Below are 14,345 nucleotides of genomic sequence, written 5' to 3'. Positions count from 1 at the left end.
TTTCTTTAACAGGTGAACATTTAGCGATTCATTGGTGCAGAGGTGTAAAGTGTAAATTTCATGAAACCTCAGACACAAGTGATAAATCTCTCCAAACACATTTGGATACCGGAGAGCAAAGAAAATCTTGTCTGTGCTCCTTAGCGGGGGACTGGGCCTGGAGAGCTCGTTCGTCTTCATCCATCGCTCTCAACCTCCTCACACTTTCCTCCCATGACTCATACCCTGCTATTTATAACCAGGTGCATTGTTCTGCTCCTCATCTCAACTCACTTAATCTGGCCCACACAATAAGGAGAATAAAGATAAATGTCTCAATCTGTAATATTACTGTCACATACTATCAGGATGGAGCACGAGCAGGGTGGGGGGGGGGCTTTATCTGCAGGAGCACATGTGAGCTGATGTGAGAGACGAATAAAAAAGCAGCCGGTGTAAAACAACAAAGATAATACATTTAATATTGTTTCTCTTTTGGGCAATGCGAGATACAATGTAAACATGTACAAGATACAAAAAAAGGAACAAGACTTGTCAAAATGAAACAGTAGATAAGAAAAATGTCCTGTTTTCAAAAAGGAATGCACATGTGCAGAAAGTCTCCCATCAGAGAGGAATCTGGACTCTGTTGCTTCTTGCTGCACATTGCGATGTATATATGGCCTTTTCACTGTGTGTGATTTGGCAGCCAGATGAGTCATCATTGGATGATTCACTGAACTTTACAGTTGTATAAAGCCTCCTGAGCCTTCTCATGGCAAATCTTTTTGAAAACGAGGGGTTTGCAAGAGTTAAACACAATTTGCATAACAACGATGGTAATAGGAAACAGAGAGAAACCAAGAACTAAAAAGAAGAGCACCTCCTTTGGTCCAACTCAAGGCCTGCAGTTGTTTTTGTGTTTCTGAGTGTGGCTGTCATGCTGGTAACGGATTGTTTTTGTCAGAATTTACAGATCAAGAGCTCGACGGCGTCAGGCTTCCAGGTTTCTTTGGCACACTGCTTTGCACAGCAGGGTGGTGTCAAATCCAATCCTATAAATGCAACATCGAGGCTAAAAACAGGCTCCACCTTCTCATGAATCTACGTCAGCTGTCACTCAGCATCAATCACTCCTGACAGCTCGCCTCCGCCGCACAAACATGGCTGAGCTCCATCCAGCAGCACAGGCTCCCACGCAGAGTGGCAGCAGCCTCGCTGATTAAGAAGCCGTTAGCGCTGGAATATCGTCTGACTGGCTAAGGTTAATTAAGACACACTGTTGTGCTAATTAGAAACGGGGATTCAAACAGAGACAAAGAAAAGTACCACAGAGACACAGCGGCGCGTCTCGTTCCTCAACACAGCCTCCTCTCTGGAGCTGGGAGACAGCTCCCGCTGATGCCCGCTGGTGCGTCAAACAACTCCCATTCTGTGAGGAAGTTTTCTGAATGACATAAATAATCAGCATTCCCTTATTCACAGGCCTGTTTTTCCTTTTTTTATACACCAGTGAAGAAAAAGCCCTGCAGCTCTGCTTGTTCTTTTCTCTCTTCCCTTGCACTCAAACAAAAACTAGATATTAATTAAGAAACCTACAAAATCAACCCCCTAAATACCTCCCACCTGCTCCCCCACACTTACTCAAACTTTCCTATCAAACCTACCCCTCCTTCCATCAAACTCCTGTCTTCATTAACTCCAGAGCTGAGTGCTGTTGCTCTTTTTTCATTTCTTTCCATTATGAATTAAAGCTTGTTTCATTAGATAAGAATGAACCCCCTCCAAACCTGTGTTGCACTCAGTGAAGACACAAAGGAATACGTCAGGGGAAGAAAAAGCCACAAGGAATCCACCATATGAAGCCATTTTTTTTTTGTCTTATTCCCAAAAACTTTTTCCAGCACCCAGCTTGACTCTCTCACCCTCTGGGCTACATGAGATCTGAAGACACTGACAGTGAAAGAAGCTAAAAACTAGACGTGGGATCTGCTCCAAAGGTTTTTTTTTCTCCCACGGACGGAGAGTGAGGCCCCGAGAAGCTGCCGTATGCTGTGACTGATTTGTCTCTGCAGTGTCTTATTGAAGCAGCTACCAAAAATTTCAAGTGCTGCAATTAAAACAATGTTTGGTGAGAATTCAGAGCTCAGGGTTAGAAGCAGCGAGCTCATTAGGTGTCAGGTTTTCAGAAAGGTGGGTAAAGGAGTTTTGATAGAGTGGGCCGACTCCCTGTTAAAAGAAATTATTATTTCTCAGTTTTCCAAGTGGAAGCGCTGCCCACCAGTCTTTAATCTCCCTCGCATCAAAGCCGCCCTCACCTCACTCTCACCACGTCTACTAGAATCCACCACTTGATCCGTCTTGTGTCTCCCTGCATCCTGACCTGGCTACGTCTGCTCCACGATCTCTAACGTCTCTCGCCTGAGCTAAACACTTGCAAACAATCCATTACATCAAGCAAACACACACATGCAAACAACTCTGTCCCTCCATCACAAACCATAATACCTCAATCATCTCACTGCTGGGAATAGAGTGCCGGGCTGTGTCGAGGAAAGAGAGAGATACATGTGGCGATGGCGGACAGAGAGAGAGAGAAAGGGGGGGCGTGGAGGATGTTTTGGCAGCAGCCAGTTTTTAGAAGCTGCAGAGCTTAAGGTGCTTCACGCCCGAGAGGTGTCGTCCATTTGTTCAAATAAAAAGGGAGTGAGGGATAACATGGGTGCCGGGCGTGGTGGAGCCGTCTCACCTGGTTGACCTCCAGGAATATGTCAGGAGACTCATATATTTCCTCTGCAGCATGAATGATTCCTTATTGTCATGAGTGTGTTGGCATGTGCAAAAAATATTACCTTCCACAATTTCATTTCTATTGTGCCACGTGGATGCACAAGCAGGTTTAAGAGCAATGCAGCTGCGACAGGATGAGTCAGTGGACCGGAATAGGAAATATATCATTGTAAATAATATATTATTTTTTGGGAAACAATGTTGGAAACATTTGTTTTGTTGCTGAGAGTTGCATGAGAAAAGCTGAGGGTTAGCTTAGCTTAGCATAAAGACTGTAAACGGGGAAACAGCTAGTCTGACTGAATGCATGAGCATCTCTGAAGCTCAGTAATCAGCACATTACATTGTGTTTGTTGCATCTGCACACAAACAGTGTAGAAATGAAAAGTTGTGGTATAACAGGGAGTTATGTGTAGGACTGTGTCTTCACCTCTTGCCATCAAAACCACAACTTGTTGTTCATCAGTCATCTCCAGAGATTTCTCATTATCCAGACAAGCAGTTTTCCCAGCATCCCCTCTCAATGCAAAACTTAGCTAACAGTCTCTGGGCTTACGCTCCATATTTAAAGATAACCCTCATGTACTTTGTGTCAAATATGGCTTCTCAATAAAAAAAGTAAAATTTATAGTACACCAGTTTAAAATCCCCAAATGCACTCAATATCCCTCATTAAGAGATATTTGGATACTTTCCAAATCAAACATTTTAACATCGTGACTGTCTGCAAGAAACTGAATATCCCATTATTATTTCCCAAAACACTTGAGTGTCCTTTTAAGGTGGAGTTTAAAGATAAACTCTCCAAACAGAAGCCTCTATGGATACAAGTCCCATACCTGCATTGGCCTGTGTGCTCGCATTCACCTGTAGCACTTAGATAAGGCCTGCTGGGGCTCAGCGAAGAGAAAAGGTTGTGATGTTGTATCCTATTTTTGGCCTACATCCTGGAAGTTGATGGATTGAACTGAAATGGCCTAAAGGAGCGTGCATCTCCCCCCAGCCTCTTGTTTACCACTGAGACTCAAATGTCACCTTCAATGTGGTGATTGGTGAGGAAGGAAAAGTCTGACATAGTCTGACATAGGGTGGGGTAAATGTCAAGAGAGGCATCGGCGTAGGTGGCGAGGGGGCGCACACAGAAAAAACCAAGAGGAAAACAACAACACAAAAACAAGAAACTATCAAAACTCCATTCAGGCACGAACGTGACAGCTCAGGGCGGGGCCACTAAGGGCCCCTGACGACGGGACTCTCCATCTGTGACCCCAGATGGCTGTAATGTCAGTACAGAATGGGTCAGTGGGTTTCTGCCATGTCATTCACAAATCTCTGTCCACTGCTGATGCGAGGCAGGAGGAGCAGAGACTCTCATATTGTTACAGAAGTCTGTGACGTCAGGAGATGATGAACAATCACGTACGGCTGCTTTGGTCCAAGGGCTTTTCTGATGCGTTTGGAGCCTCACATCTTTCTGACACACTCCACTTCACATGATGGTAAAAGCTCATGACTGGCAGTTTGACCGGGAATATCTTCTCCCCACACACGTAAGGGCATTGACGTTCACGTTTTTTCCTCTTGTTGAAACATGACGCTTCCTTTTTATCTATTGCACATTTTCTCGCAGGTACATTTAAGGATTTTGACAAAATGGGGCATAAAGAGGAAATAAGACAGAAAAAATAAAAGCATGACTAGAGATGGATGCTACACAGCTAATTGTATGTTCAACACAGAACCATTCCCTTGCAAAGTAAGTTCAGCTCGATCAAACAAAGCGATATGTAATAATAACGTGCTGGAGCAAAAAAGTTAACAGTGATTCAACACATTTACATAATGCCGTCGTCTGGATGGGATTTGCCTCACAGCAAATATCAACTGCCTACTTTCTAATTGTGTTTTCTATGGGTCCAAATATCTCAAATACTCAAGTAAATCCTGGTATTTGGGAATTTATCTGTCCGTATAAAACTATGCAGACATATTTTGAAGGTGTGACGAGGTGATTGTCAGTGATATAATATAAAAATGTTATAATAAATATACTTAAAATCAGGCATTATGTAAAGCACAATAAAGGTGAAGGAAGTGTCCATGATTTGCTAAAGTTGCAGAACACAGCATAGAGGAAAAAAAGGAATTTTGGAAATTTCCCAAAAAAATATTGCCCAATACAAAACACGTGCTACAAAAATGTTTAGCTGCACTGAGATTTAAAAAAAGAACAAAAATAAGAAACATAAAATTTCTGTACAGTTTTCGGGGAGATTCACTGACCAGCAGTACATTTCTTATTGCACTGAGGTAGGACGGCCGATAAATAAGCCTTGTGGATGATATAAAATCATGTTGTAGGACATTCGACCTACCACAAGAGGTCTCTGTTTCTCCAATTCTACTCAAAGAGACTTTGAGAGTTCCACCTCTGATCTGAGGTGGTGGGGGGAATAGAGACATTAAATAATTACCAAAAACTTGTTGAATAAATAACATGCTGAGTATTTACTGCATCTTCACATTAATGCACCATAAAACAAGTTTAAAGTGCACTAATTCACAAAACTGACCCACTTCGTTCCTCGTTATTGACACTGTGTGATCACAAGGTAACAAACAAAAACAAATATCATTTTGGCTAAAAAAGATAACTGCGATCTAGCAGGTACTGTGCTTTGTTTCATAATATCATACTGTCCAGCAGAAACATAATCACAAGTAAGTGTTCAGCCTCATGACGGCAGATTCAGCCGTTCGTTAGAAAATGTATTTCAGCAGTCTTGAACATCAGCCACAGGCATTTTGAAAGTTGGACTTCAGCTCAGAATTTCCCTATTGCAATTTAGCTTTTGCATTTTGGGGGGGGGGGGGGGGGGGGGGGGCATTTATTAATCATATTCTTTTTTTATTAAGATTTATTCATTAAAAAATGTGATATGAAACCTAAATTATTTTGAAAATGGGAAAAGGCTTCAATTCTATTTATAGACTATGTTGTTTTTCTATTCAACAATTAAATCAGAACTCCACAGTAAAACCTAATATAACAATTTACTTGTTTACTTCAATATCTGAGAAAATGTATCAAGTGCTTCCAGGAAAACCTTTTTTTACAGTTCAGAAACCTCGTTTTTGTACCATAAATAAATAAAGAAAAAAGAAAAATCCAATGAACTGATATTTCTCTTTGGTTTGATCACATTTTGGGCTAAATGCTGAGCAAATATGTCCCTGGGATTCAATGATTTTACTGCATTTCCAGTACTTATCAAATACAACTTCACAACAGCAGTATTATTGAACTAATAAAAACAAAATATATACAAAATCAATTATTCCTGGAGCTAGAAACACTAGAGTAAACTGTTGTAATTGTTTTCATTGTTGGAGGGTATTAACTACCCAGATATGAGGTGGTTTTGTTCTGGAGAGAACTCAAGCTGCTTTAAAGGAAAATAAAATATCCAACTATTATTGTTAGACTGCAAGTTTCACAGATTTATTTGTTATCCCACGAAGTTATATCTGGGATTCATTTAAACATATCACTGTGGGGATTTAGGATCTATGAGAAAACTATACCCATCCATCAGACTCGATAAGGAGCTTTAACACTTCCATTTGCAGGCTGTTGGTGAAAATCAGATGTCACAAGAAAGCAGAAATAATTCTCTAAGGAAGACTTGCATCAACACAAGACATTATAAAATAAAGAATGAAATGCAATAAAAATACTGATAATGAGACTTAAATGTTCAGTTTTTTATGTTTTAAAACAATTCGATTCTCTGGTGAACTAAAGTTCTTAAATCTCTGTTTTTCTATCTTTCTTTTGTGTGTTGGACCAATTTGACCATTTTGTTCTCACTCTCTAGAGTAGCTCTTACTTGGTCATGGAAATACTACTGGTGGTGTTCATTGGCCTATGGCACTCTTAAGATTTGGTTGATTTAATGTTTTACCATTCACCAATTAGAACCTCCATTCCGGTAATCAAATATAAAAGGCACTTATTGGCCATCATAGTCAGTGATGGGCAGGAATAAGCATCGCCATGACCCTGCTCAACTTCTGCATTACATGAGGCAAACCTCTTTAAGAGGTGATCACTCCCAATCATTTCATATCTCAAAGACTCCTCATTCGCAGCTGACAGATCCAATATTTCCCCCATCTCACACTCCCATGGTCAAAATATTTAAAATCTTTACACTTTGTATACATTTTAGTAAACCAGCACTAAAAGTGTCCTTCCTTATCAGATTAAAACAACTTCCTTTTTTTCACACAGTCTTTTCATAAATGTACATTATCAAGGACATATTGCTTACAGGAGACTGCGGGTAACATTCTTGAGGAGCGATGCCACATGTCTCCACGGGGACATCGAAAAAGGGAGGTGGGATGAAGGGTTAGGGAAGGATGTGTGAGGAGGTGGTTCTATTTTTTTCGCTCCAGGTAGTTGGATGGGACCCAGCCCTTGCGGGGAAGCAGGCTGTCCTGCACCTGGCAGTACCACCATCCGTTGGGGTTTCTCTCCAGTACCTCCAGACAGGTGCCCTCAGTGAAACCCATAGTCTCCTCGTCGCCACGATAGTCAGCGATTGACACGTACACATCCCTGCCGAAGTTATTGTGGATCAGTTGGCTTTTCTCTATCGGCTTGGGTCGGACAGTGGACACAGGGATGCCGTTGCGTTGGTTAACATTGCTTGTGCTGAATGCGCTCCCCGAGGAGCTCCCCAGGCTGGAGCGTTCGGCGGGCCTCGTCTGACTTTCAACGACTACATGTGGCCGCACGGTGCTAAAGGAGGCATTTCGGCGGACACCAAGAGTGGCAGAACCAGAACTATAGTGATCACTTCTACCGAGTGATTCGTTTCGCCTCAGAGACCCCGTCATGTAGTGTGCATCCTTGGGTGGCTGTGTTGTTGTCACGAATACAGACTGAGGCCTGACCGCCACCTGACGTACACCGTTTCTCATTCGCACACCTCCGTTAACCATCCCAGACGGCTTCGAGAAGCCACCGGGGGGCTTGGAAGGAATCGGCGGGGTATTCCTTCTCATGCCTGGATGCTGCTGTGTCAGACCCTGAATATTGATGTTATTGAGGGCCAAAACGTGCTGCTCGTTCTTCTCCAGGCTGTTGGACTTACTGCCACCACCACTCCCGTGTCCATCTGAGTCCATCCCACCAGCATCGCCCATGTGTCTGACAGGTTCCAGGTAGTAGGACGGAGCCCATCCCTCCTCTGAGCCCCAACGAATGTACCACCAACCGCTCGCCTGCTTCTCCAGAACCTCCACCTCCACCGCAGCTGGGAAGCTGATCTCAGAGTCTTGAACTTTCTTATAGGCATCCAGAGAACGGTAAACACTGGGGCCTTCCACATCGGAATCACCGCGACTCCCTTTCGAGTAAACCGAGGAGAGATCTGAGGTGCTGCGAGAACACATCGAGTCCTCTGATGAGATGACAGATGCTGTTTCAGAGTCGTCCCCACGAGAAGGTTTGATGCTGTGTCGATACTGACTTGTAGGCCTCAGCTGCCGTCTCAAAGAAGTGATATCCATCCTCTCAGGGCTCTGCGGCTCTGATTTAGTCAGAAGGGGTTTAGGTCTGACAGAAGGCTTGGGCCTGGTGGAGGGACTTTGACCTATTCTCTGCTCCACGTCCCGAGCAAAAGGAGGGACTTTCTTGGGGCCTCTGCTCAATTCATCAGATGAAGAGAGGGGGCTGTTGTCCTGGGACCTGAAGCTGATGTCTACGTGTCTGCCGAGGGTCTGACTTCTCCGATTCATCTCTGGCGTCATTGTCTTCATTGGCCTTCCAGCTAGAGGTGAGGATCCAGAGGGTCTTCGTGGGACAGTGGAGGAGTGGTAACTCTTTGGGGAGTTGGGCTCACTGGAACCTTTGGCTGAGGGTGCTTCAACGCCACTGCTTGGCCTGAAACCATCGTTTTCGTAAATACATTCTTCTTTAGCTCCCTCCTCTACAGACCTGAAAGAGGCTCTTCGACGGCTGAATGCGGGAGATGCCTTACAGACAGGAGGGGAGGCCTTGGAGGAAGGAGGGGAGCTGCGGTACTTGTCACTGACCACGTTGCTGATCTTCACATCCAGGGGGCGCTCATCCTTCAAAGAATCTGTCTCAGACTCACCTTCGCATCCAATTGCTGGGATATCATATTCAGGTTCCTCGTACACAGGCCTAGTAGGTGGCTCTGAGACCTTGGAGGCAGAGTTACCCGGAGGGGGAGCATCTTCGGTTTCTTGTTTTTTCACAGGTGGAGCAGGCGGCGGGACTTTGGGCCGGGTCAGGGTGCTGGTTCGACGGCTGAGGTTGGGTTTCTTGCGTTTGTCGATGTATGAGCAGGGGGCCCAGCCCTCCATCTCTCCAATCTGCACGTACCACCAGCCTCCAGGGTTCTTCTCTATCACCTGCACAACAAAGTTATTTTTAATGAAAGAACTTTGTCTACTGAAATGGGTTTGGATTAGGACAGGGACGTGGGTAACTGTTATGACCTACGATAAGACGATCAATGACATGCTGATTTAATAAACTCAAACATACAACAATGAAAATGGTTACATCACAATACACAAGAGTCTCTGCAGAGAGTTCTTTCTACAACAGGTTCAAACACACATTTCAAGGTCATATTTCTATTGGCTCAGCTTCCCTGTCTGTCTGTGAAATACATATTCAACGAGGACCGTCAGTGTCATCTCAGTGGCAACAGTGTAGATCGAGCCTCTTACATCAGCCTTCTGTCCTCCACGGAAACTGATGCCATCAGAGATAGAGGACTGGAAATCTGCTATAGTGTAATACTCTGCTTCCACAGCAGGGGGCTCTGGTGGTTTAGGCAACTGGAATCCCTGTAAAGCAACAAAGGAGGAGAGATGAACCACTGACATCATCAGTGTATTGTGTCTGACTGGGACTTTACAATGAATACAGCCGAAGACATAAAGATAACACTGTCATTTATCTTATGATATGAGTTATGACTCTACACGATAATAAAGTCATAGTGTGTAGAACATATATGTTTGCACAGATTCAAAATATCACAGAAAGCTGAAATTGTACTTGTGTTGTCATTGTCCTTTAAGGGTTGGAAAGGTTGCAACAGTAATAGACAGTGAAAATAGTCTCAGAAAATAATATTTCACAATTAATATTATTAATATCGGTTGCAATGACTTAAAGGAATGAAAAGAAAAGTTGTTTTGGTTGAACACATTAGTTTCTAATTTAGCAGCAGTTATGGAGGAAGTATTCACATACTTTATTAAAACACTAATACCCCTCTGTAAAAGTGACTCTGTTACTAAATTATTAGTGAAACGAAGTATGTGAGTATTATAGCACAAAATTAAAAATCATTATTACGTGTATTAAGTGACTGTTATGCTATTTCATATTATATCATTACATTATTATTATTATGAACTCATTATTGTGAAATGTCTTACCAAGTTGGTGTCTCTCCTTGGGGGAGGTTTCTGTCTCAGATTTGGAGACCCTGACAAATAAAATGACAGCTAATTAAAATGTTACTGCAGAGTACTCATCCTTCATTAGTTCAAAACTCTGCTGGGAAACACAAATGTTCTTAGTATGTGAGTGATTCCACACAGCAAACCTTTTAAAATCCCATGTTAAACAGCCTCACATGTTAGTGTGATTACAAATAAGTATTATAACATCACCACCACCACCATTAGATACACAGGCCATGTTTCTTACCTACAGCATCGAAGCCTACACAAACAGGAAAGGACATGTCTTAATGTCTCATAGGAATCCTCCTCCCTTTAGCTACACTGATTCATTTGCTGGTACAGAAAGATCAATTGTCTTGTATCACACTACTAATACTCACCAATTTCCACTCTGTGCGGGGCCACTCTTGCAACTGCTGGGGACCCTGGCTCGCCTCTCCCTTTATTCTCGTTAAGAGCGGCACTCGCTGCTATCCCCAGACAGGGGCTGTTGGTGTCACGGCCTGCACTCAGCCTCCTGCCGGTCTCAGCGTTGATTTCGGAGCTAAAGGGCATGGGTAGGCTGATCTCACTCTTGGAGATGTGGCGCTCCGGCGTGGTGCTGCCTTCTCCGTCGGTCTGAATGTCCTTCTCGCTGACCGACTTCTTTTGCAGCAGGTTGCTGATTTCCATGATGTTGCCGATGATCTCCACAGGGCCCGTCAGGGTCTTCTTGCGGGGGGAGAAATCGTCTTTCAACTTTTTTAAGTAGGAGGCCGGGGCCCAGCCCTCTTTCCCTAAGTATCTGGAATGCATAAAGATGAGATTATTGATATTTTAGTTTGCTGAAAATTCCTTATTTTACACTATTTGCACCAATTTCACACATAAATGCCAGTTTATTCCTGAAGCGTGTCATTGGACTTCTCATAGGCTTTAACATTAGAAAGCCTGAATTCTATTCATTCTGGGTGCATGGAGTTTGAACGCTAAACTAAAACCAAATGGTGGTTTTCTGTGAAACGTAGTTAAAAATCTGGATATCTGCGTTCCTCTTGTGTCATCTGTTTTTCAAACCATCTTTTGTGACTCCCTCAAATAGAACTACTGAGGAAAACACTCCACATATGCTGGAACAATAACCTACACAAAAATAAATGAACAATTGTAAATGTGCTCATTCTCTTGTATTCAAGTCTGCAATACACAGAGTAAGACGCTGTGTATTGAAAAAAATGACACTATTCTAATTCAAGCGAGGTGGAGGCAGCCAGAGGCAGTAAGCAGACAACATAATGAATGCAAGGAGATGCTGCTTCCCCACATTTCAACATTTGTTGTTATGCTAAATGAGTCACTTTAAAATGCTTTGTGAAACAATAAGCAATGTTTCAAATGCAACTGAGTCATTTGCCTCTAGGTGACGATTTCCTGCTCAAGAGAGAGCGCTCCAACTGCGACCACAAGGAGTCCTCGTAATGCCCCTTGCTTGGACTTGGCTGCACAGAAATAGGCCCAGTGAGAGGAGCATGACTCAGACAGACATCTGGAGGATTATTTCTTGTTGGACAGCGCTCTGAGATGATTCGTTGTGCATTGCAGTGACGGCAGAGGAGTGAACAAGCTGCATGAACAAGCAGTTTGTGTCTGCATGTTAATGATTGAAAAAAGAAAATCTGCACACTTAAGGCTTCAAGCACAAGGCTCTTTCTTAGACTTCTGATAAAGAGTTGCCATCTTAAATATACACAATCCAGAGAAGTATCAGCAATACAGAATATATAGACTACATATCATAGTAGATATCATAATATATATATATATATATATTTCTTAAAAATAGTGTAGAAAATACAAATTATAAATTATAAATAAACTACTACTACCAAATATGAAAGGCGTCAGTGTAAGTGATGTTTTGTTGATCCAGCACACATCAAATGGTTTTTCAATGGAAATGTAAGCATGTTATCCATTTACCACAAATTTCACAGCGGCACAAACACCTATACGCCTGTGTGTGTATATGTATAAGCATGCACACTCTTAACATGCATTTGTCTGTGCGACGCCCCGAGGCAGCATGTGATAGCAATCAGCTGTGCAGTGGAGCTCCACTCTTATTCCCCCGGGGATACAAGGAAACAAACAACTGGCAGGAAGTACACACTGGCTGGGTAAACAACACACACATGTGCTAATATGCAGAGAGAATCACACATACACATTAGACGTCCCAGGCAGAGCAGCCAGTTGATCTGTGCACATCGCCATATGTTAATGGTTTTTCCTCGATACCATTACGCAAATGAGAGCTGCAGAAAACCGCAGCCTTGATCACGGCGCTAAGCGATGACTCTTGTGAACATTGGCAGCATTCCCCGAGGACTCGTTCGCTTTGAGAGTGGATGAAATTTGACAGATTCCGTTTCTCTCGACTGTGTGGGGTTGACGCAGCGGCCGTTCTGTCAGTGTCTGCTCACCTGATGAACCACCAGCCCTCCAGGTTCTTTTGGATGACCTCCACGGTGACCCCTTTCTCAAAGCTGACTTCATCCTTCCCTTGACTGGTGTATGGCTGTATCGTCACATATTTCTCTTCTGGAGATGATGAGAGGAACAGGAGAGAGAAAAAGTGAGTGAAACATTATCATCAGACTGTCTTACATTGTTCACTTGAACCAGGACATAGTTCACACTCTCCAAAAAAAACCTTAGGAAAGGAAAAATGGTAAGTGTGACCTACTTAGAAGACTGACTATTTCCATACCAACACAGACACATGACATATTGTCATACAAAATAATGTGAAACAACTCCCTCTACTGGCTGAACCTCACCCTCATGCTGTGGCCTCATTAAAGCTGTTTGGACTCTAATCCAGTAACAATAATAATCATAAAAATAACTTTATTGATACAGCACAGTTCACACAGCAAGTGCAACTCAAAGCGCTTCACATCAATAACACATATAGAGTGTGTTCATGTCCCTCCAGAGGGAGATTCCTCCACTAGCAGCAGGCCTACATCAGGGCCTCCCTGGAGGAGATAAGATTTTTGGACCAAGCTCAACCCTGTCAGATCCCTGACCGCCACTCCTCTCTCACGCTCCGCTGGGCTTCGAGGACCCTGTGGGGAAGGAAATCCTACAATGGGTTTAGTGAGGAGTAAGGGAAGTTTTGGGGATTTATAGACACCAATGCAGAAGAAGGGAGCAGCGAGGGAGACGAAAGATTGGTACATAGAAGCAGATGAGACCAGGCTGAGTTAAGAGAATGTGACCTTAGAGGGCTGAGGGGAGTAAGCTTGTTAAAGGAAATGTGAGGGGCATCGATACTATCTCAAAGGTATAGATGCATGCTTTCAATAGGAGGGGTATGTCCAGTCAAGTTCCTCTGCTGCCAATCCTTCAGAGCAGCTGAGGTCAATAATGGGGAGCGGAGTGGAATGTCTGGCCTTAAACCTGGACTTGCAAAGCATGTTGTGTGTGTGTGTGTGTGTGTGTGTGTGTAGAGGCTGGGGTGAGGACTTGCAGATGGACAAGGAGTAACAAATGGGATGGCTTACAGAGGAATCTGGAACGTTTACCTAAATGTGTGTGCTAAATTGTGTTGTTGCATCTAATTCCCAGAGGAGCGGAGCAAAAAATGAAAGATGAAATGAATCATATTTATTAATCACATCTGTGTGTGTGTGTGTCTTTCATGGGCTGTACACATGCCTCAGTGTCCATCCCTGAGTGTGTGTGTGTGCGTTGGCTCCAGCGTCACACTGCAGGGGCCGAGCAGTGAGTTGAGCTGGCGGTCAGCAGGACTCTATAAATCAGTTAGGGACCTGCTGTAAACTACCGTGGTCTGTGACTGCTGTAAGCAGGGCGAAAAGAGGGCGTCTCAGAGCGTGAGGCACGTCCCCTGCCGAGTACACAGTGAGGTCACTTCACCGTCAATAGCCAATCTGCACCCTGAGAGAGGTCAAGACACCCTGACCTGGCTTTGTGTAAGAGCGACCGCAGAAGAGGTTCAGTCATTTCATTTAATTTCCAAATGTGCCCTCATTTTATTGTTTAGATCTCAG

At 43.5% G+C, this 14,345-nt stretch overlaps 1 protein-coding gene across 11 annotated transcripts in view; it reads right to left on the bottom strand.

Moving 5' to 3' along the window:
* Nucleotides 1-435: 435 nt before the first annotated feature.
* Nucleotides 436-14,345, bottom strand: part of sh3pxd2aa (SH3 and PX domains 2Aa) — a 107,059-nt gene continuing 93,149 nt past the window's right edge. For 8 of the 11 annotated variants that reach the window (XM_069529353.1, XM_069529357.1, XM_020084341.2 and 5 more), the window contains 6 exons: nucleotides 12,753-12,870; nucleotides 10,671-11,074; nucleotides 10,535-10,549; nucleotides 10,261-10,310; nucleotides 9,541-9,660; nucleotides 436-9,216 (listed from right to left, as the gene is read on the bottom strand). In XM_069529353.1, coding sequence (XP_069385454.1) covers nucleotides 7,213-9,216; nucleotides 9,541-9,660; nucleotides 10,261-10,310; nucleotides 10,535-10,549; nucleotides 10,671-11,074; nucleotides 12,753-12,870 — 2,711 coding nt within the window. In that variant the 3' untranslated portion in view covers nucleotides 436-7,212. The remainder of the gene's footprint in view (nucleotides 9,217-9,540; nucleotides 9,661-10,260; nucleotides 10,311-10,534; nucleotides 10,550-10,670; nucleotides 11,075-12,752; nucleotides 12,871-14,345) is intronic. The other 3 variants (XM_069529355.1, XM_020084342.2, XM_069529362.1) reach the window with 2 other exon arrangements.

The sequence above is a fragment of the Paralichthys olivaceus genome, chromosome 8 (assembly GCF_024713975.1).
Source record: "Paralichthys olivaceus isolate ysfri-2021 chromosome 8, ASM2471397v2, whole genome shotgun sequence".
Lineage (NCBI taxonomy): Eukaryota > Metazoa > Chordata > Actinopteri > Pleuronectiformes > Paralichthyidae > Paralichthys > Paralichthys olivaceus.
This window is presented reverse-complemented; position numbering and strand designations above follow the sequence as displayed.